The sequence below is a fragment of the Dioszegia hungarica genome (assembly GCF_025882075.1).
Source record: "Dioszegia hungarica strain PDD-24b-2 chromosome Unknown MKK02contig_24, whole genome shotgun sequence".
In the NCBI taxonomy this organism is placed as follows: domain Eukaryota; kingdom Fungi; phylum Basidiomycota; class Tremellomycetes; order Tremellales; family Bulleribasidiaceae; genus Dioszegia; species Dioszegia hungarica.
In genome coordinates this window covers 319,216-337,943 of record NW_026515778.1, presented here as the reverse complement: position 1 = coordinate 337,943, position 18,728 = coordinate 319,216, and the positions used below count along the sequence as shown (strand labels likewise).

The 18,728-nt window shown below is 57.3% G+C and overlaps 7 protein-coding genes across 7 annotated transcripts; 1 reads left to right on the top strand and 6 right to left on the bottom strand.

Moving 5' to 3' along the window:
* Positions 1-204: 204 nt before the first annotated feature.
* On the bottom strand, positions 205-1,730 carry MKK02DRAFT_19627 (uncharacterized protein; the record flags this gene model as incomplete). Its single annotated transcript, XM_053086122.1, has 4 exons — positions 205-396; positions 450-732; positions 796-1,024; positions 1,076-1,730. 4 exons carry the CDS (start codon positions 1,728-1,730, stop codon positions 205-207), a joined length of 1,359 nt encoding a protein of 452 aa, XP_052942813.1.
* Positions 1,731-2,307: 577 nt separating this feature from the next.
* MKK02DRAFT_40417 (uncharacterized protein) lies at positions 2,308-3,145 on the bottom strand (the record flags this gene model as incomplete). Its single annotated transcript, XM_053091090.1, has 3 exons — positions 2,308-2,803; positions 2,976-3,050; positions 3,099-3,145. The coding sequence occupies 3 exons, from the start codon at positions 3,143-3,145 to the stop codon at positions 2,308-2,310; spliced, it is 618 nt and encodes a 205-aa protein (XP_052942812.1).
* A 732-nt stretch (positions 3,146-3,877) lies between these two features.
* On the top strand, positions 3,878-5,357 carry MKK02DRAFT_19732 (uncharacterized protein; the record flags this gene model as incomplete). The annotated part of the gene is made up of 5 exons (XM_053086135.1): positions 3,878-4,030; positions 4,083-4,561; positions 4,612-4,709; positions 4,916-5,196; positions 5,253-5,357. 5 exons carry the CDS (start codon positions 3,878-3,880, stop codon positions 5,355-5,357), a joined length of 1,116 nt encoding a protein of 371 aa, XP_052942811.1.
* A 269-nt stretch (positions 5,358-5,626) lies between these two features.
* MKK02DRAFT_19677 (uncharacterized protein) lies at positions 5,627-6,239 on the bottom strand (the record flags this gene model as incomplete). Its single annotated transcript, XM_053086127.1, has 2 exons — positions 5,627-5,770; positions 5,871-6,239. 2 exons carry the CDS (start codon positions 6,237-6,239, stop codon positions 5,627-5,629), a joined length of 513 nt encoding a protein of 170 aa, XP_052942810.1.
* Positions 6,240-8,252: 2,013 nt separating this feature from the next.
* On the bottom strand, positions 8,253-9,652 carry MKK02DRAFT_40413 (TB2/DP1, HVA22 family-domain-containing protein; the record flags this gene model as incomplete). Its single annotated transcript, XM_053091089.1, has 6 exons — positions 8,253-8,760; positions 8,810-8,949; positions 9,016-9,171; positions 9,238-9,301; positions 9,391-9,555; positions 9,621-9,652. The coding sequence occupies 6 exons, from the start codon at positions 9,650-9,652 to the stop codon at positions 8,253-8,255; spliced, it is 1,065 nt and encodes a 354-aa protein (XP_052942809.1).
* A 435-nt stretch (positions 9,653-10,087) lies between these two features.
* Positions 10,088-12,720, bottom strand: MKK02DRAFT_35250 (TRAPP trafficking subunit Trs65-domain-containing protein; the record flags this gene model as incomplete). The annotated part of the gene is made up of 6 exons (XM_053089126.1): positions 10,088-10,127; positions 10,185-11,586; positions 11,681-11,905; positions 11,961-12,330; positions 12,396-12,502; positions 12,564-12,720. 6 exons carry the CDS (start codon positions 12,718-12,720, stop codon positions 10,088-10,090), a joined length of 2,301 nt encoding a protein of 766 aa, XP_052942808.1.
* A 300-nt stretch (positions 12,721-13,020) lies between these two features.
* On the bottom strand, positions 13,021-18,592 carry MKK02DRAFT_35234 (putative rRNA processing-related protein; the record flags this gene model as incomplete). Its single annotated transcript, XM_053089117.1, has 14 exons — positions 13,021-13,216; positions 13,266-13,431; positions 13,477-13,630; positions 13,677-14,258; positions 14,304-14,651; positions 14,702-14,900; positions 14,948-15,009; positions 15,057-15,918; positions 16,112-16,659; positions 16,704-16,934; positions 16,994-17,286; positions 17,594-18,160; positions 18,246-18,299; positions 18,322-18,592. 14 exons carry the CDS (start codon positions 18,590-18,592, stop codon positions 13,021-13,023), a joined length of 4,533 nt encoding a protein of 1,510 aa, XP_052942807.1.
* Between the last annotated feature and the right edge of the window lie 136 nt (positions 18,593-18,728).

Genomic DNA, 18,728 nt, shown 5'->3' with positions numbered 1-18,728 from the left:
GAAGCAGGCCCTTGCGCGTCATTCATTATTTTGAGCAAGGAATGCGGTGCACTCATCGAGCCTCGGATGATGAAGTGATGATGCCTTGGGGGAAAGCGGAGCGAGGCGAGAGATGGCCTTTCTAGGGGTACATACAGGCAGACATCCCGCCGAGGATAAACACTCTAGACTTCTACTGCACAGATCCGCTTCTAGCTTCACCCCTCACTCCTCCCCTTCCCACAACAAGATCCCAAAGCCTATACAGATCATTCCCACTCCTATCAGCGTCTGCAGTGTCGGTAAGAGGCCCATAAGGACGGCATCTATGACCGCCACCAGCCCAATCGTCAAGAGGTTGGCGACGGAGCTGGTTGTTGGACCCCAGATGCCAATGAGGACCATCAATCCCGCATTCTGACAAATCAGCTCATGCTCCTCATCACGTGAATGAGGTACTGCGAGCTCACGTAGAATGCCCCCGCCCATGCCACTACCGCCAATCCCGCCCATACTGTCCCCGAACTGACGCCTTCTCCTGCCGGCCACCGAAACACCTCCCATCCCGTCCAATGCAGCGCGATGAGCGGCGGCCACATCAGTACGAACGTCGCGAAGCCAATACACGACGTTAATAAGTTGGCGTGCAAAGCTGGAGGTAGGACGACGGGCGGATGTACGGGAGAGTGTATTGGTGGGTCCAGGAGCGGCGTGCGGGAGAGGGAGCGATCGAGTGGTGTTGGTGTTTTGGTGCTGGGCTGGTTGGTGGAGAGTTTGGGAGAGAGGGGAATGCTTTGCGAGGGATGCCGGGGAGACGGATAGATAGGGTGAGCGCCGGAAAAGGGAGGTGCATGGGGAGGGGGTATTGGCGTGGATGAGCCGGATATCGGAGGGGTAGGCGCGAAGGTGTATTCGTCGTCGGTCGCGTTCTGGTTGAGTGGGGCGTAGGTCGTCCGGTCTGATGATGGGAGGGTATCGACACCGCCCTGACCTTCGGGTAGTACCATTTTGTAGACGACTTCGTACAGGCCCAAGATGATAGCACCTGTGGCGTCAGCTCAACCGCACATGCGCTCGTAGGTGATCGTAAGCTCACCGAACATCATCACCAAGTCCCCAAACGCCCTCCCCCGCTGCCCTGACTCCTCACCCCCGTCCCCCGCCTCACCCTTATCACCTGTCCCCTCCCCCATCCCATCCATACTCAACAGCACCACCCCGGCAAACGCCAGTCCTATACTCCCCACCGTCACCCGACTCAGCGGCTGCCGCAGCAACACCATCGAGAAGAAATACGCCCAGAACGCCGACGTGGCGTATATAGCCGTAATATCAATCGCTGGGCTATACAGCATGGCCACGAACCAGCTCAGCGCGGGTACCGAGATCAAGAGCGTCAACCACGTGATTTTGGCGCTCCATCCTCTGGCGATCCGGGCCCAGGGGGCGGAGTGCGTATGGCCCAATTGGACAGCGATGACGGACCGGACAGAGTCGATGTGCGTCCGCCAAGGTGTAGAGGAGGTGCACCGGAGGAAGAGGAGGTGGAGGGGGAATATAAAGGAGAAGGTTATATGCGTGAGGAAGAAGGTGAAGTAGGGTTGGTTGTAGCCTAGTTTGGAGGTCAAGGTGTGGGCGACCTCGGTCTGTGCGCCAGAAGCGAGGACGATCAGGCCGAGGGTCAGGAAGGGGAAGAGAGGGGGTCGGGAGGATAAGGTGGAGGGAGGGAGGAGGGAGCGGAGGCGGTCCATCCTGCCGCCGGGCCACTGGGCGAAAGGCTATCGGAATGGGGCACGCGAGATCACTGAGAGCGCATCTCCCTTGCGGCTGTATCCGCTGCGCTCGTGCAAAAGGGCGAGAGGTGAGAGTAGAGCGAAATGTAAAGGGACAAGCTGAGTTTGAGGGTGGACCTGTGTTTTGACGCACGGGCTGCTCTGCTCGTTGTAGGCGAGCTGGCGCTGGACGCTGGCGCGCTGGACGATCACATCGATGAGGCAATCGAAGCGGAGCGGTACATAGCTTGGTAGGGGCCGATAGCGGTGGCCAGGATCGAAACATCAAGAGCTGCATACAATATTCTTCTTCATAAAGCTGACCGACACCTTTTCAGCACAAACCCCTTCCCACCACACTCAGCCTAATCACCACCTCCACCGTCGTCACCTCCGAAGTCATCGCCTCCACCTCCATCCTGGTAGCCATCGGCATACGACCCGTCATCGTTGTCATTCTATCCCGTCAGCTTAGCCTCTCGCACAGACAACCCTGATCAGAGACTCACCATCATGTTGCCAATCATCATTCCGCCCAAGAGACCACCACCCAACCCTAGCGCCGCACCCCTCCGGCACCCATCCCTTGTCTTCTGGGCGGACCGTACCCTCCCCCGCCCATCATCCCGCCGCCCATCGGCCGACCCATCATACCGCCACCCATCATGCCCCCGCCCATCGGCTGCTGCCCGTACATGCCCCCCTGCTGGGGATAGCCGCCGTACTGCTGTTGCTGGCCGTACCCGCCATACTGCTGGCGAGGGGGTGCAGCCGCCTTCTGCTTGAGCTTGTCGAGGAAGCCGCCGAGACCCTTCTTTTGAGGCTGTTGCTGCATCTGCGGAACGGAGGCGCCCGAGTCGTACTGATTGTATGAGGGCTGGACGGGCGGCTGCGATTGATACTGGTTGTCCGACCGGGCTTGGTCATACTCCGAGTACTGCTGGGTCTGGGGTGTGCTGGAGTAGGAAGCCTTCTCGCCACCGTAGCCGGATGCTGGGGGCGCACCGGACGGTGGGGCGTATGATGGCATAGCCGGCTTGTCGTCCGCTGGACTGAAGGGTCAGTATGGGCAATCTTTCGACCACGTCCTGACCGCAAGTGCTTCGAATGTCCTCGAGGAGCTTGCCATGGCCCCGTCAAATAGACAGGAACACACCGAGACTCCAAGGGGAAATGGAGAATTATTGCCGCCCGCGGTCCTTTGGACAGACATAGGAGACTCACTGTGTCCACTGGCTGGCGGGACCTCCTGGCGCCTTGGTATTGATATAGAACCACACCTTGTGCTCGTCATTGAACCTGTATTCGTCAGTACCGAGCTCCAGGCCTGCGAATATGGGGACATACTGTGTGACCCAGCCGTCGGGCAGCGTCCTAGAATCGGGATTCGACATGTCCCGCTGATTCAATCTCGGTCGTTCTTTCTGAAAGGTGTACCTCTGTGTCCTGTTCGCGGCAAGATGTATTTCCTATGTCTGGAAGACTTGTATACACAGTAGAGAACGATGTAGATGAAGTATGGAAGGAGCCTAGATACAGCTGCTGATCGCTTGTTATCCGGTCCGGCGCATTCCCGCCGAGCGATGGCGTACGATGCCCCCCTTGGCGCTCACGTGGCGGACCGAAGGCGTCGGCGATCGCCGCTCCGCCCTCCCGTCCTTTGCCTCCGTGCGCCGTGACTGCAACAAGAAGGGCGATCTCGTCCAGCTCATCTATCAATAGCAAAGCACACCACTAGCTCTCTTATACACCGTTGAACGGCATACACGGATCCCATAACCAGAGGCATAGCCCACTGCTCGACAATCTGCGCGAAAAATTCAACTCGAATCGATAAAAAACACGGGAGTTTGACTGAAGTCATCACGCGAATCAAGCCCGTCCCCCGCTCTGCGGGAATTTCCCGCCAGTCCTCCGGCGTCACAGCGGGGTCCAATACCTCAGAAGCTCCGTCTACTCGTGCATATCGAGAGAATACTATACAGGCCAGCGGATAAGCGGCTGAAGCGCAATGGCGATGGTCCAATCCGCCATGGGCGGGTATGCTGCCGCCAGCGCCGAGGACAAGGATTCGGGAAACGGCTTCGAGGTGAGTCCTTGTCCGCAGGTATAAAGAGCTGGGGAATATGGCTGACAATCAGTTCACGCGTCGAAAGAAATGGCCCCAGATCCTCTTACAAGAGCTTATGGGCGGTGCGCTCTTTTGCCTCAAGCCCTACCCGCTCGAGCGGAGCAGTATGGATGCCTCGGGCCGGACCAACAATACAACCGGATGGAAGGTGAGCTCGTCCGCGACCTTTACTCGTGCTGCCGACTAAGCTGACGTGTTAGATCATCTACATATCGCCTTGTGGAGGAGATATGATTGGCCAAAAATCTACCGAACTGGAGAACCGGGACTTCCTCGACCTTGTCTATCCCGCCGACCAACCGCTTCTTCATACCCTTTTCTCCTCCCTCATTCACCCTCAGACAGGCGGAGGCGGTCCTTCCGGCGCCTCATCCAATTCCACTCCATCCTCATCAGGCGGCTCATCCTCCTCCGGCACCGGGAAATCGCACACGACCTACGCCCGGATCCTGTCGAGCGATCCGGCCGATATTTCTCGGTCAGGACCGGTAGCGTGGGAATTGCGTGCGCATGCGACGGGCTTAGATGGTGTCGGGGCGACTTTGGCGGGTGCGGGCGGATATAGGCTGGACGGGACGGTGATACAGCGGGGAAGTGCGGATGAGGGGACGTTGAAGGGCAAGGCGGTCTGGGTCATGGGGAGAAGAATAGGGAGTGGGAGTGCGGACGAGGCACAGTCGTACGTCTTTCTGCCCTGTAACGAGGATCGTGCTGATATAGCGGTATCAGATTAGACGCGTTTCTTGAGCTCAAATTGGAGAATGAGAAGCTCCGGGAAGAGCTCCGAGAGCTCCAATATGAGATAGACGAGGAGGACTTCCAAGCTGGTATGTCGTCCACCCCTATTCCTCAAGCACAGCCCTAACTCAGGCAGCTTCTTCGCTCCTGCACCTCGATACTCCCGGTGCGCCCCGCTCACATCCAGCTCGGTCCTATATGAACCCTATCCCTCTCGACCTACCATCCCCTACATCCTCCTCACCGACGCCGTCGTCCGCCTCGGGATCGTCCTCATCGTCCTCGCCGCGGAAAGGGAAGGAGAAGGCCAAGGAGAAGGAGAAGGAAAAGAAGAAGCCGGCTCGGCCGATCAAGGACAAGGAACCACGGGAGAAGAAGAGGGCAAAGAAAGCGAGTACATTGCAGGGTGCGCCAGGGGCGAATGGGGCGCTGGGGAGCCTGGGGGCGACAGGTGGAAGTGGGGCAGGAGGTACGAAGGATGGTGGGGAGGGCGGAATGCACGTTTGTGTCACGTGTGGGAGGACAGATAGTCCCGAGTGGAGAAAGGGACCTTTGGGGCCAAAGACGCTGTGTAATGTGAGTAAGGGACTGAAAGCTGGGAGAGGTTGGGCTGGACTGGAGCTGATATCCAGGCGTGTGGACTGAGATGGGCGAAGCGGAACTCGACGGCCCCGAGTCGGAAAGAACGGAAAGCGGCTGAAGCGGCGGCGGCTGCTGCGGCTGCTGCGAAGCGGTGATCTTCAGAGTTGAGGGTCATTCATTCCAGGCCGATTTGTACAATATAGGGCATAGGAGAATCGTCATTTGTAACAGGTCAAGGGGCATATGCAAACGATAGCGAACGATGATGTAGCGCAGGTCCGGCACAATAGCTATTAGTTTGCATATACAAGATTCCACAAGAAAGATCTATGGACTGGATGACTTTTACTCGCTCCATCGCCGCCTATGCCCCTCTGACTCCTGCACTTCTACGACGAGCACACTCCATACTCGAGGAACTCGCTCAAGCGGCCTTTGTCCGCGACTGACAGAGCACCTTGTGCCGGGCTACCCAGTCGGCCTTTTGGCACGAGGCCGTGCAGTACACCGGGGCTTGACACGCTGAGCAGCGCTTCAAGGCGGAGTAGGCGAATGTTTCGCCGGGACACTGTCAGGTCAGCTGAGGCTTTTGGCTACGCAAACTTTCGAACAGGCAGTTCAGTCCAAGGGTCAAGCACTAAAATGATTGAGACGAAATAGACGCTCACATTCTCATTCGAGCAGGTGACATGATCACCCCCACCCTCCCTAATCGCTTTCGCACCCTTCCAATCCCCCTTCTTCTCATACACCCTCCCCAAATTCTCCCTCGTCACTGCCGCATCAAATTCCTGTCCACTCGCCGCCTCCCTAATCTTCTTTGCGAGCTTCAATGCCGCCTCGGCATCCCTCAACTCGCCCACCGCGAGATACTCCTCTCCGAGGGCATTGAATGTCAAGGCAGCCTGGATCGAGTCGATCCCGTGCGCCCGGACCTTGATCTCCAGGGCGCGCTGATGGAGTCGGATAGCGCCGCGGTGGTCCCCCGAGACGGAGAGGTTGCGGGCTTGGTTGGAGAGCGGGATGGCGGTCGTCATCATTTGCATGAGCGCCGCTTGGCGCTCGGCGGGGGTCCCGCGGTGGATGGTGTTGATGTGGGCTGTGAAGCCTTGGTTGGACATTGTGGATGAAGGATGCTAGTAGGCAAATGGGCTTCCTTGTATATCTGTATAGATTACCAAGACAAGGTGATTAGTGAGCAGCAGGTAAACCGAAATCGTTCTCGAAGCTTCTATCGCACATGCTACAACATTCCTCGCGATTCGGATATGGAGATGCAGCATTCCTCGTCCTCGGGCGGCCCGGTAATCTCCATCTCGACACCAGACACAGTCCAAAGTCCAGACCTCCAGATACTTCCAGAGGTCGCTCAGAAAAGGACGAGGCATCACTGAGTCCCAAAGAGCAAATTATTCCCGCCAGGTGGGTCGGAGTATCTGTCTGAGATGAAGATCAGCTGTCGAGATCAGCGGTCGGCTGCCATTACATCGTCTCGGGGAGTGGCGAATCGACCGAGAGGACTCCACCCAGCCTCTGTCCGACCTCCGTCTATCTTCGCCGTGTTGGCTAGGCTCGCTGTGTCGAGGTTGAAAGTCATATCCGCCAGAGTGCCCCGAAGCCTTCTTATAAAATGCATGCCAACTGCGCAAAGCTATGTATAGACAATATCATCCCGCCTTCAGCTACGACGGCTCGCCTTCGTAAACCGTCAGATGAAAAGTAAGGTCACTCCTACTCCGAGTCTTCGTCGTCTAGGCCGTCTCCACTATCTGCGCCGGAGTCCTGGATCCACTGGTTGCGAGCTCTCCAAACAGGTTCCTCCTCGATGAACAGCTTGCCAGACCGTCGAGCCTCCGACACCTCTTCTTCGGTTGCAATGGAGATCGTCCCATCATCCTGCACGATGAGATGATCGCGTCGATGCGTGTCAGCCACAAGCCCCGGACTGTCTTTCCACTGTGCCGGAACCTCCCCCTTCGCCGTGCTGAACGTGGTAGGGTGTTGCGCACCTGTCGAACCACCCTCAAAGCCAATGGAGACTTTGCTCGTCCAACCTGGGGCGTATCGAGAGGCGGTCGCAGATGCCGATACTACGGCTCGATCCACCGTGAACGAGCCAAGAAGCGTGCCATCTCTTTCGTTCCTCATCTTCGCCATTGCCGGAATGGGAAACCTTTCCCCACTTGCAGACACGACAACCGTCTCCTGATCGCCGGCCCCCGTCATGATCTGCACCACCAAGGGAAAGCACTCTGGCTTCTCAAGATACTTGGGAGCGACCTGGGTAAACTCGGACATGTCGTGTGATGGTGAACAGAGAGGTGGGTGTGGGCGGTAGATAGTGCACGGTTTCAGGTGCTAGGTAGTATAGGTTGTCAGTGGAGGGCGTCGCGATGTTGAGAAGGATGATGTATGAAGGAGGAGATAAGCGGGGTGAGGTCCGCCTTATATATCGCTGAACCAAGGCATTGACCTGGCCTTTGCAGCTCGCCACCCAAAGGAAGACCGATACAAAGGGCTACGCGATCTCGAGCTGATCAAAGGTGCGCACCGCCTAGAGTGTTCCACGGCGGAAGATGCACACCGGCGAGCTTGCCGAGATCTGCATTTAGAGATAAGGATCTGAGATTTGATCATTACATTTTCGCGAAGCATTGCTGCGCGCACTGTCATTAGATTGAAACGCGTAGATCTGAACAACGAGCGCGCGCGCTTGAGGGGTATGGCTTGAAGGGATGGCATGATGAAGGGCACAGCTGTGAGGGCCGATCGTCAAAGTGGCAAATCGCAATGAATACGCGATCGTGCGCGGGAGCACATGTCACCACGTCACTGGTCAATGGTCAGTCTGTAAGGAGAACGTAAGGAGCGCAAGTGCCCGATGTCAGTACAGCCTTCACCTTTTCCCTTGATGCGCTAGACGTCATAAAGACCAACTGTCAGTGTCGAGGCGTGTCTAGAGGTACATGTACTCGTATAGACCAAACCGACCTATTGTACATACCAGGTGGTTACAACTTTCAGACCCCAATCGTTCCACATGACGACCATCACTCCGCCTTAGCTCTCTCCTCACCTTGACCTCCCCATCCAAACCAGCTCGACCCCCTTCGGGGACCCCCTGGCCGCAGCGCCTCCGGCACAGTCTCCCCTACTGCATCCACCGCATCCTCCCTATTGATAGTCTCGTACCCCGACATCTCGCCGTACGCTCCCGCGAGAGAAGAGCGGGATGATCGATTCGAGCCCATCGTATTCCGCGATTCATCCGAGTTGCGGTGTATGACTTGTGGGGGCATCTGGGGATTGGACGCAGACCTCGGATGGGCATTGAGGAACTGGTCGGACGTATGGCGCATACGAGCGAAGCTCTCGGTGGACGCGTACTGCGATGTCCGGGATAGACGGCGGGGATCCGAATTGTTGATGGAAGGAATAGGCATAGACATGGCTTCGGTGACCATCTGAGCTTCACGCTGAGCTTGAGCGGCCGGGATGGTACGTGCTGTAGCTGCGTTCGTGGCTGCTTGGATGGCGGTAATAGCTGCTGGGAGGTATCTGAGGCATCAGCTTCGATGATAAGTACAGCATGGTCTCGACGGCTTACTGTATAGCGTATCTATTGAATAGTCCGTACATCTGCTGCATAGCCCCTCCAGCCGGATCCTGGAAGGACGGCGGCGGCATTTGTGGGGCAGCGACCTGTTCGTGACCTTGGGCATATTCGGGGTACGCTGGAGCGGCGATCTGTACGATCAGCAACTTCCACATCTCGCGAGCTTCAAGGGATGGTGATATCTGAGGAAAACTCACGTTGAGCTGTTGCCGGACTTTCTCCCATATCATTCCCAAAGCACCAGTAATCGTCTCCGTAGCTCTCGATCGCAGGCCATTCAGTGCGGCGTCTATGTCCTCCTCATGCTGATAGAACAGCGGAGCGAGATGTGCGCGATAGACATAAGTGGAGCCCTGAGCGATCAGCTTCACCGTAATATCGCTTGTCGACAATAGGTGCAGGTAGGCAAAGTAGCTCACCTCAGTCTGCGGGAGTGATAAGTACAGGAAGAACACGGTCTTGAAAAGCGAGTAGAATGGTAGCCTAGCTGTCAGCATTGTCGTCTGACAGGACAAGTAGCGCTGTATGCGTGGTCCACCTGGGACTTGCGCGAACAAAGGACCTGTACGCACCATGTGAACAACCAGCCTGCCAGAGCCTCGACGCCCGTCCACGTGCCCACCACCGCCCAGTACATCAGCCATCGCTCAATAAGAATGTCTCCAGCTGGATCGATCGAAGGCGTCGACAGAGCCTTGTACGACGCGTATGCGGGGTAGAGAAAGCAAAAGATATTGCTGGGAAGAGTTAGCTGGGCGGCGAATACACTAGACCTCGCATCCAGCGTGTAAGGATAGCTCACCATGCGAAGCGCGAGAGGATGCCTATGATCATGGCGAGAGAGCTGCTGCGCGCCGTGGTCACTCTGAGGCGTATCGATCTGCTAGTGAAAGACGGAGAGATAAAGGCGAAAGGCAGCGACGATTGCAGTGCGCGGACCAGCTGCAACGGCGGCGACGGAGAAGACCGACCTCGGCCATGTCTCATGATCTGTTGTCATGGCCAAGACCCGCCCGAAAGTGTGTGCATTCAGGTGTCTACCGGTCTATAGAGTCCTGATCCTGGGTCCCTAAGTGAATATGCGTAGAGATAAGTGTACAAGATTTCGAATAGCGAAGATGCGACCGAACCCGTTTGTCGGCACACCCGCTGAACTGTTCTGAGCGCGACCTGTCCCATCAGCGACGTCTCTTGCAGAACCACGGCCCATCTGGACATACGTGATAATGTGGGCCTCTTATCCTATACTCCTCCTGCTCGCCAGTAGAGCTAATCGATCCCCGAGCCGATCACAACGTCGAGTACCGGACTAAATCGTCAGCTGGAGCTCTACCCAGACCCCGTACGTCGCCCAGGTCAGACTCACCTAACAATGAAGTCCACATCGTCTCCTACGCCTGTCACGCGCAGCTTCTCTATCCGATGTACACCATCCCTGAGAGCCATGAAGCGTATTCTTGAGCTCATGCTCGCGCCCGGAAGTAGCGGACCGCAGCGAATATCGTTCTCGAGGGGTATGACGCCCGGCGCGGACTTCCCGCGTCCCTCTTGCCGGCCCGGTACAGACAATCTGAAGCGCCTGACCTCTTCCGTCCGGTTTTGGACATACACCTCGACGCTGAACTCCTCTAGCGGCTTGATGGTCCCGGTCTCCCCCTCCGTCCGATCCAGTAGGCGGACACTGACCATCAAGCCCGGCTTCTCCTCCTTTTCCCCTACGGTGCGGAGAGAGGATAAGCGGTTCTGCCCCTGCGCCTGATTGGCGAGTTGGCTCGGCATGAGTGGCCTACCCGAGACGAGCCGTTTTGGAGGAGGCAGTGAGGGGGGCCGACCGATCGGTTCGCGAGGCGTCGCTGCCTCGTCGTTGTCGCCCGCAAGGAGTGTGGCGAGCGAGTACCGCTTGTCCCCGACGATGGCGTTTGCGGGCGGCAAAGACACCGGCTTGGACGTGCGCTGCCGACTGGGTCCAGCGGCCATCGGAGGCGGAGCGCCCGAGGCCAAGCTAGCATAGTACGCCGACAAGTCGAGGTTGCAATTCCAGCGCGAGCTGAACTCCCTTGTAGGATACACTACCCCCTCAGTCGTGGAAGGAGCATAGTATGGCCGCCCGATGACCATGATGCTGACCGGACGGTTAACCTCGCCCGTCCCGAGGTTCCTCAGAACCGCTCTCGCAGCTTGATCATCCTCCCATCCGCCTTCTTCCGAGGTAGATGCGACCGTCACCCCGTAGAGCAGATTGTACTGCTCCACAGGCTGGAGCCGTAACGGGAAGACGTCATCCGAGCTGGTAGGCTGGCAGGTCAGAGCCGCGGTGGCCTTGCCGCCCTTTCCGCCGATCTCCACTTCCACGCGGGATACGACGAATGCGATTGGGGGCGTGTTGCCATCCGGAGCATTCTCGATCTCAACGCAGAGGACGACCTTGTTCTCACCATCGTCGTTGTCGAAGTCGTCCGCATGTGTTCCGGAGGGCGGTATGAGCTGGGGCAGGACGAGGTTCCGCATCCTGACCCTAAGACCGGGGGATAGTGATAGGACGCGCCGGAATGACTTGCGCATGGTGGAACCGGAGGGTAGGAGGTGAGAGGGCAAATCTCCGGCCGACCGGTGAGGACCGGGGCTAGCAGTGGGAGGCGCGGAGTGGTGAGGAGCGGTAACGGGAGTAACGGCGGACAGCGGTGTCGGTCTTACCGACGTAGAGTCCGAGATAGAGAGGTCCTGGCGTGCAGATGGACCGAGCCTTGTTGCAGGTACGAGGTCCGAAGCTGTGATAGTCAGCAAAAGGGAGTCAACGCCAACGGTCACTTCGTGGACAATAGTTGTTGTGATCCGGGCATCAAAGTGGATGGTCTGACTCACTGCCAGCTAGTCCGCCCAAGAGATCGATATCCATCATCCATGCTTCCTCTTCTTCATCGCTTGCCGCACCGCCTTCCTCCTCCTCTCCGTCACTCAGTACCGACCCCTCCAGTGTCGCGACGCTCCCGTGCGAGCGGTGACCCGAGCGCGTCAGAGCGTCTGGCCGAAGAGTGATGGATGCTGTGAGAGCCAAAAGCGGGTTCTGGATCTGAGTCCGAACATAAGCTGTCCATGTCAGCTTCTACCCATGCCTATAGTTCGCAGTTGGGGACTAACTTACCGACGGGCACCTCCCCCTCCCAAATTACTTCATATCCACCCTCTACCCTTCTGACGACCGACCTCGCTTCCACCTTCTCTCCGGTTCCCTTCTTCCCACCCGATCCAGCCTCTGGAGTGGACACCATCCCTACGTCCCCCTCCCAGACCGTCACACCCTCGACGTCCGCATACTCCTCCTCGCCTCCTCGCATCGCTGGAAACGGGTTTGGCGTAGCGGGATCTGGCACACCTGCTGTGCCTGGAGTCAGGGGTGTTTCGGGAAGCGTAGGTATACCAAGCGAAGGAGCAGTGGGGTCGGTATTGTATCGGCTGTGCGGAGCGTGGTTGCGGGGAGGGGTAGGAGGGAGAAAGGACGATGTCATCGTTCGCTACTTGGTCAGCCGAAGTCTGTGCATACTGCCCATGCCGGATCTTCCTGGCATATGATACCTACCTGGATACGCTTGACCAGGCCAAGCACCGCCTGTTCCCCTTCGCCATCCATGTATTCCAACGCCTCTCCAGGCACGAAAAGCGCAAGGAAGTAGATCAGTTTCTCATCTGTTACGATCAGTCAATGCCCTCATATCATGCTTGAAAGAGGTTTTGGAGGTGGGCCTACCGAAGAAAGCCACGTCCCGTTCGGCTCCAGCTTTCGCCTGCTCCCAGTCCGCCCGAACATCGCCCTCGGAGCGCGTCGAATCGAACAAAGTGTCCGGTAATGCCGACGCTTCCTGTACGTAGACTTTCAGCGAGCAGGCATTGAAGGCAGCCTCCATTACGCCCGTTGGATTGGTCTGGCAAGGCGGCAGATATGGAGGAGAGCTGAAGGTAAAAGGTCGAGTTGGCAAAACGCGTTAACTGTCGGTATGGTGAGGCAGGTCCGTGCGCTGCGTTTCATGTTTTCAGACCCAGAGGAGCGTTCACTCGTGCATTTAGTGTTACAGATCTGGACTGACAGGTACAGAGAGTAGGGACATAACCTGCGCGCGGCCGCTGTTAGAGATGGTACTCGGAGCCACTATACATTGCAAAAATCCGTCTAGATCCGGTTCCCCCACCACCCTTTTCCCAACTCCTCATTCCTCGTCATCCTCTTCGTCATCCCCTTCTTCCTGCTTGACGTTCGCCCCCACCCACTCCTTCGCCCTCTCCTTGGCCTTCTCTTGACCTGCGGCATCGCCTATCCGCCCCTCAAGCGCCAACCATTTCTTGAAGAGGAACTTGGCCTTCTTGGCGGTGAGTTTCCGGTCCAGCGCGCGGTCAAAGAGGGCCCTATCAAATCAGCTGCTATCCCGCGGGAAGGAAGAGCTTGATGGCTCGCCTGACACCCTGGATATCACCGGTCCGGGCCATTTGGTCGATGTACACACTCCACAGGTCCAGCTTCTTCCCTGACCGCTCGAGCAGACCTTCGAAGAGCGTCTTACCCCGCTCTGCCTCGCCGTGCTTGAACTCCAAGATCGCCATCTTCTCAATCATCTCGCGGTCTATCTGATCAGCCTGAGCCGTCCCCGAGATGTAAAATAGCTTACGGTTCTGCTTCTCCAGACTTTTCAGACTCCTCGGAAGGAGCGCCCGCGCAGACTCCATATCTCCCTTCTTGAGGTAATACGTCGCCGCGCTGAGCCAGGACTCGGGATATGCTGAGAACTTCTTGACAATCTTCTTGAATGTCTCTTCCGCCAACTACTCCATCAACTCAGCCCTCTATCACTCGAAAAGAAGGACTCACCTCGTCCTTGCCCGCGACTTGCAGCGCCTCAGCATACCTACCGTATACCGTCCGCGCATCATTATACTGACTCGCCTCCTTGAAGACTTTCTCTCCACTCTCGGCAGTCCCGAACCCCAACTCCAGATTAACGAGCGCCATCCACACATTCAACTTCTCCTCCTCTTCTCTGTACCCGATCTTCTCGAGAGCTTGCCGGCCGATCCGACGCGCCTTGTCGACCTCGTGAAGCTGGAGGAGGAAAGACATGTATTGAATCCAGAGGAAGGAGGAGTTGGGGGAGGCGAGGAGGGCACGCTCGAACTCGGCGGTAGATTCTGGTCGGGCATCAGGAGCGGTAGCGGTGAGGTCGAGAGGGGCGGCGCGGGATTTGCCTTTGCCCTTAGTGGTGGCAGGAGCGGATGTAGAGGTGGGCATCTCGGCGTCGTCCTCGGCGTCAGAATCGTCATCCGAGGAGTCGTCCTCAACGCCCGGAGCAGCACCGGACCAGTCGAAGCCGCCAGCTACATCGAGCGCGACAGCGTTGGCTTTGGACTTGGGCTTGGTGGCGGTGGCAGTGGTACCGGGTTGATCAACTTGAAGCTAACTTATCAGCTTTTGCGAAGCGATGAATACCGGGACACTTACAGTGATACCCTCTTCATCAGAGTCCTCCGCCTCCTGTTCATCCCCGCTTTCTTCCTCATCTTCATCATCCCCTTGCTCATCTCCATCTTCCTCTTCGTCCTCGTCTTCTTCGTCTCCCTCATCCTCGTCTACCTCTTCGTCCCCGTCGACATCTTCATCTCCCTCTCCGTCCTCCATCTCCTCATCTTCCTCTACAGCCGCAGCCCCGTCATCGAAATAACTAGCCTTCAAACCGAAAGCTACCCTGCCCTTCTCCTTGTCGATAGTGATGATATGGGCCTTGACTTGATCGCCCTCTCGGAAGCCCTTGAGAGCGCTCGAGACGTCGGCCTTCTTGTTGTCGGCAAGCTAACATCGTTAGCTCGGGATGTCGGCCCAAGGAATAACCAAAAACTCACCTCAGACTTGTGGCACAGTCCCGAAACATTACTTCCTTCAATTCTCAAGAAGATCCCATACTCCTCCACCTTCTTCACGACTGCGACAACATTCTGGCCCTCCTTGAAGTCGGACAAGCCGAGCTGCGCGACCTTCTTGCTGGACGCAGCAGCCTTGGTACGGAACGTCATTTCGACGAGGTTGTTGGCGGTGTCCACCCTACTGGGTCAGCTTTGCCCTCAGAGACAGAAGAAAAGTAAGCCTACTTGAGGATCTTGCCTGATACGAGCTGACCGACGGAGAACTTCGGCTGCCACTCCTTGACGTACTAAGTTATCAGCTCTGATTCCCGGATGAGAGAGTCCTTGAACTTACATCGTCAAACAGCTCCTTGATCATCACCCTCGCCGTTACTCCAGTCCCCAGCGCCACAAAAACCCCACCAGCCGCTACGTTCTTGACGAACCCTCGAACCTTCTTGCCCACCTCAAGATCCGCCACCGAGTTCACCTCCGCATCCTTCACCTCTCCGCCCGTCGACTTGACCCTCGACGCCCTACTCGACAGCTCCAAAAGCTTCGCAGCTGGGTTGACCTTGAGTACAGTGCAGTAGACGGTATCGCCAATGCTGCCAGGTCCGTCCGGCTGAGGGAAAGAGACTTGGTCATAGTCGTCCGCGATATTTGTGGCGTGCAGCCGGCCCCGAAGTCCCTTGATCTGGATTCCGGCCGAGAGAGTCGAGTGGGAGACGACCTTTCCGGTAATGGCCTGTCCGACCTGGACTGTCCGCCATGAGATCCCTTCCTTGTCGTTCCCCGTTGCGCCTGCTGTCGTTGCGTTGGTCGCAGCAGCCGGATTTTTGGGGTACGATACGATGAACAGCCCACTTTGAGCGTTCTTCGAGACGATCACCAGACCGTCCATCTTCTCTCCGACTTTGAGACTTGACCGCATCTCGTCGATGGTCATGTGGCGATGGTTTGAGAGGTTGCTGAGGGAGAGAAGGGCGGTAGATTGAGAGGGTTGGAGGGTGATGACGACTTGCTCGGCGTGGATCTGGGTGATTTGCCCAGAAACGCTGTGTCCGATGTCGAGCTGCTCGGCAGCGAGGGCGGAAGGTAGGGCTTGGCGAATTGAGCCCACGAGCCGGTGCACGGCGGGTTGGAGCTCAATGATTCGGAGCTTGGTGGGCTGGCCGACGTAGAAGATCTCGGACAGGTTGGACGAGGGATTTTGACTGATGTGGGTAAGCATTTCCCTTGCGAAAGCGGGTGCAGGTGAATGTGGAAGGGGATGTAGAGGTTTGAGATCTGGATGAGGGGAAACAGAGATTGGTAACGACGGCGAGACAGGAAGAAGATAAGTAGATCAAGTGGGATGAGTGCTGATGGGTACTCTCTCTCTAGGCAAGAAAGCGTGAATTAGCTTACCTGGCTTCGCTTTGCGGAACGAACGCCTTCTGTCCCCCAAATAGCTCCACGACCAGTCCCTTGTCCAACAACTTGACCACCGTCCCCGCTACGGCCACGCCCTGGCTATACTCCGCAAAAGAAGCCAGGACGGGCAGATCGCTCTCGACCAAGCTCTTCTTCAAAGTCAAGACGACCCGGCTTCGTGCCGCCTCCAATTCGATCACTCGGGCCTTGACGGTAGAGCCGACCTTGAAACGCCGTTCTGGATGCTTCAGGCGGATATCCGCATAGTGGAGAGGGTGAACAATACCGTCCACCGATCCCGAGATGTCGACGAAGAGCATCTTGTCGGTCAGGCGGCGGATAGTGCCTTTCAGCACTTGGCCAACAGACAGCTCCGAGACGGCCATGAAGACCTGATCGATGACTTTCTGCTCCAGACTGAGGAGGATGACGCCATCGAGGGGAGAGTGGCCGATAACGCGGGCGCGGTGCATCGTTCCGGGCGCGTAAGGGCCGGCGGAGGACGAAAGGGAAGGAAGACGCTCGTCAGAGATGTGGCTGATCTACACTGTCAGCTGAGCTCTTCGTGGCTGGCTTGGTAGCTTACATGAACGAAAGCGTCCAATCCATCGTCGGTGCGGCAAACGAGACCCCACTCAGAAATGACCTTCTGGACCGTCACCGCGCTAATCATCTTCCCGATCGGGATGGCCTGCTCTAAGGGCGTAACCTTGTCGGCAGCAAGCGGAGACTCCAAATCGAGGATATGCGGGAGGGCGGAGAGACCGAACCGGCGAGGAGTAACGGTCTGGTTATCGTATAGGACTCGAGCGCGGATCTGGCTGTCAGCAATTACCCTCTTACTGCCCTATCTGGAGTATTTGGAGATGAACATACCTTCTTCCCGACCTTATACCTGTCCTCGATCTCCGCATCCCCCAAAGCCAAATGCGTCAGGTCGATCGTCCCATCGAAGAAACCCCCAATCTTGACGTTCAGCCCGCTCGGCATGACGGCGGTAATGAGCGTCGAGACGAGATGACCGGGGAGGATGGAGCTGACGCTGGACACCTCGTTTAATTGACCCTTGACCGCAGTCTGAGGGTTTAGGGACAGCTGCAGGACGCGGCCGGAGGCGGTTACGGAGGAGATGGAGGCTCGGACGAGCTGGCCGGGGATCAGGGTTCCGGCTGGGATGTCAGCTAAGTATTGTAGGGTCGTGACTCGAGGAGGCTTCTTCCCGCCAATCACACCCTTTTCCCCCTCATACCTTTCACACCCAGCACTCCCAGTCATTTCTCGACTAGCAGTCTCCTCTTCTAACCCATCACACGCTTCGCACCCATTACTCCCTATCATCTCCCAACTCAGCTGTTCCCTCTTTCCCTCCCGTCTTTCAGGTCCCCTCGTAACCCATCTCCGTGTCGTTCGGTCTATCCGCAACCTCATACACCCGCGAGCGCGCTTGGCGGGAAAGATGTGGTTTGGTCGACTTACACGTTACGTTCTTCGTCACCTGCTCCTTCCCTATCCACCCCCCTACCCCACTCCCTCCGCCTTCATCACCCAACCCCAGCCCGACCCTCCATCCCTTATCTTCCTCCTCTTTCACCTCCCCAACAAGTACGAACCCCTTGTCCAGATCCGCCTTGGCAATCTCGCTATTCACCTTCTCCGGCATCAACGTCATTTCCACCCTCGCCGCCAGCTTGGTCGTCTCCGACATCGGGTACTGAGAAACGAAGGCCTGGCTCGCCGTGGGATAGGTAGCGACCACACGAGCGGGAAAGTACTGGCCTGGTACGAAGAGCTGGGATAGCTCAGGCGCCGCGGACTTGGCGGGCGAGTCGTCTTCATCTTCGTCGTCCTCGTCTTCTGAGATAGACATGGCGGCCTCTTCGGCGGAGAGGAGGGCGGTGAGAGTCGAGGAGATCTCGGTGATGGGTACATGGGCGAGGAGGTTGTTGGGGAGCGAGATGACCAGGTGTAAGGGCAGGATAGTGTGGATCCGGGCGAGAACGCGGGTCCCGATGGTCAGACGCTTGTAGTTCAGGTGTTCGGCGCCTGGCCCATCAGCTCAGTCCAGCTCCACAGAAGGTTTGTGATACATACGGATCTGATCTTTGTCAAAGTCGTTGTCTGGCTTGACCTCGTTCTTCTTCAGACGCCGCGCCTCGCGCTCGCTGACTTGGCGCTTCGATTTCTTAGCCGGTCGCGCGCCAGACTGAAGCGATCAGTCCTAGTCCCAGATCTTGCCTGCACGACTCGGTGGGATCGACCTACCTCTGCGGCTATCTCTGCTTCTGCCTCTCGCCTTCCTTCCTCCCTGACCTGCTTAAGCTCGAAAGCGGACAGAGTGGTCCCTCCGCCTCGTGGAAAGTCGCCTTCATCTGCCTTGAGCGCGGATGTGAACGCTGGAGCGGGCCGTGGGGCTTTGCTAGGCCCAGCAGCGGCGTTGGAATCGCCATGCGAGCGCTTCTTTGATTCGAGCGCCATTGTAGATGCAGATACTAGCTGTCTGTCTGCGTTATGATTCAGCGTATGAGAGCGATGAATCGATGAAAGCTTGCAATGGACCTGCTCGCTGAAATTCTGCCAACCGTGCCTGAATCCATCGGCTGTGCGAACGGAG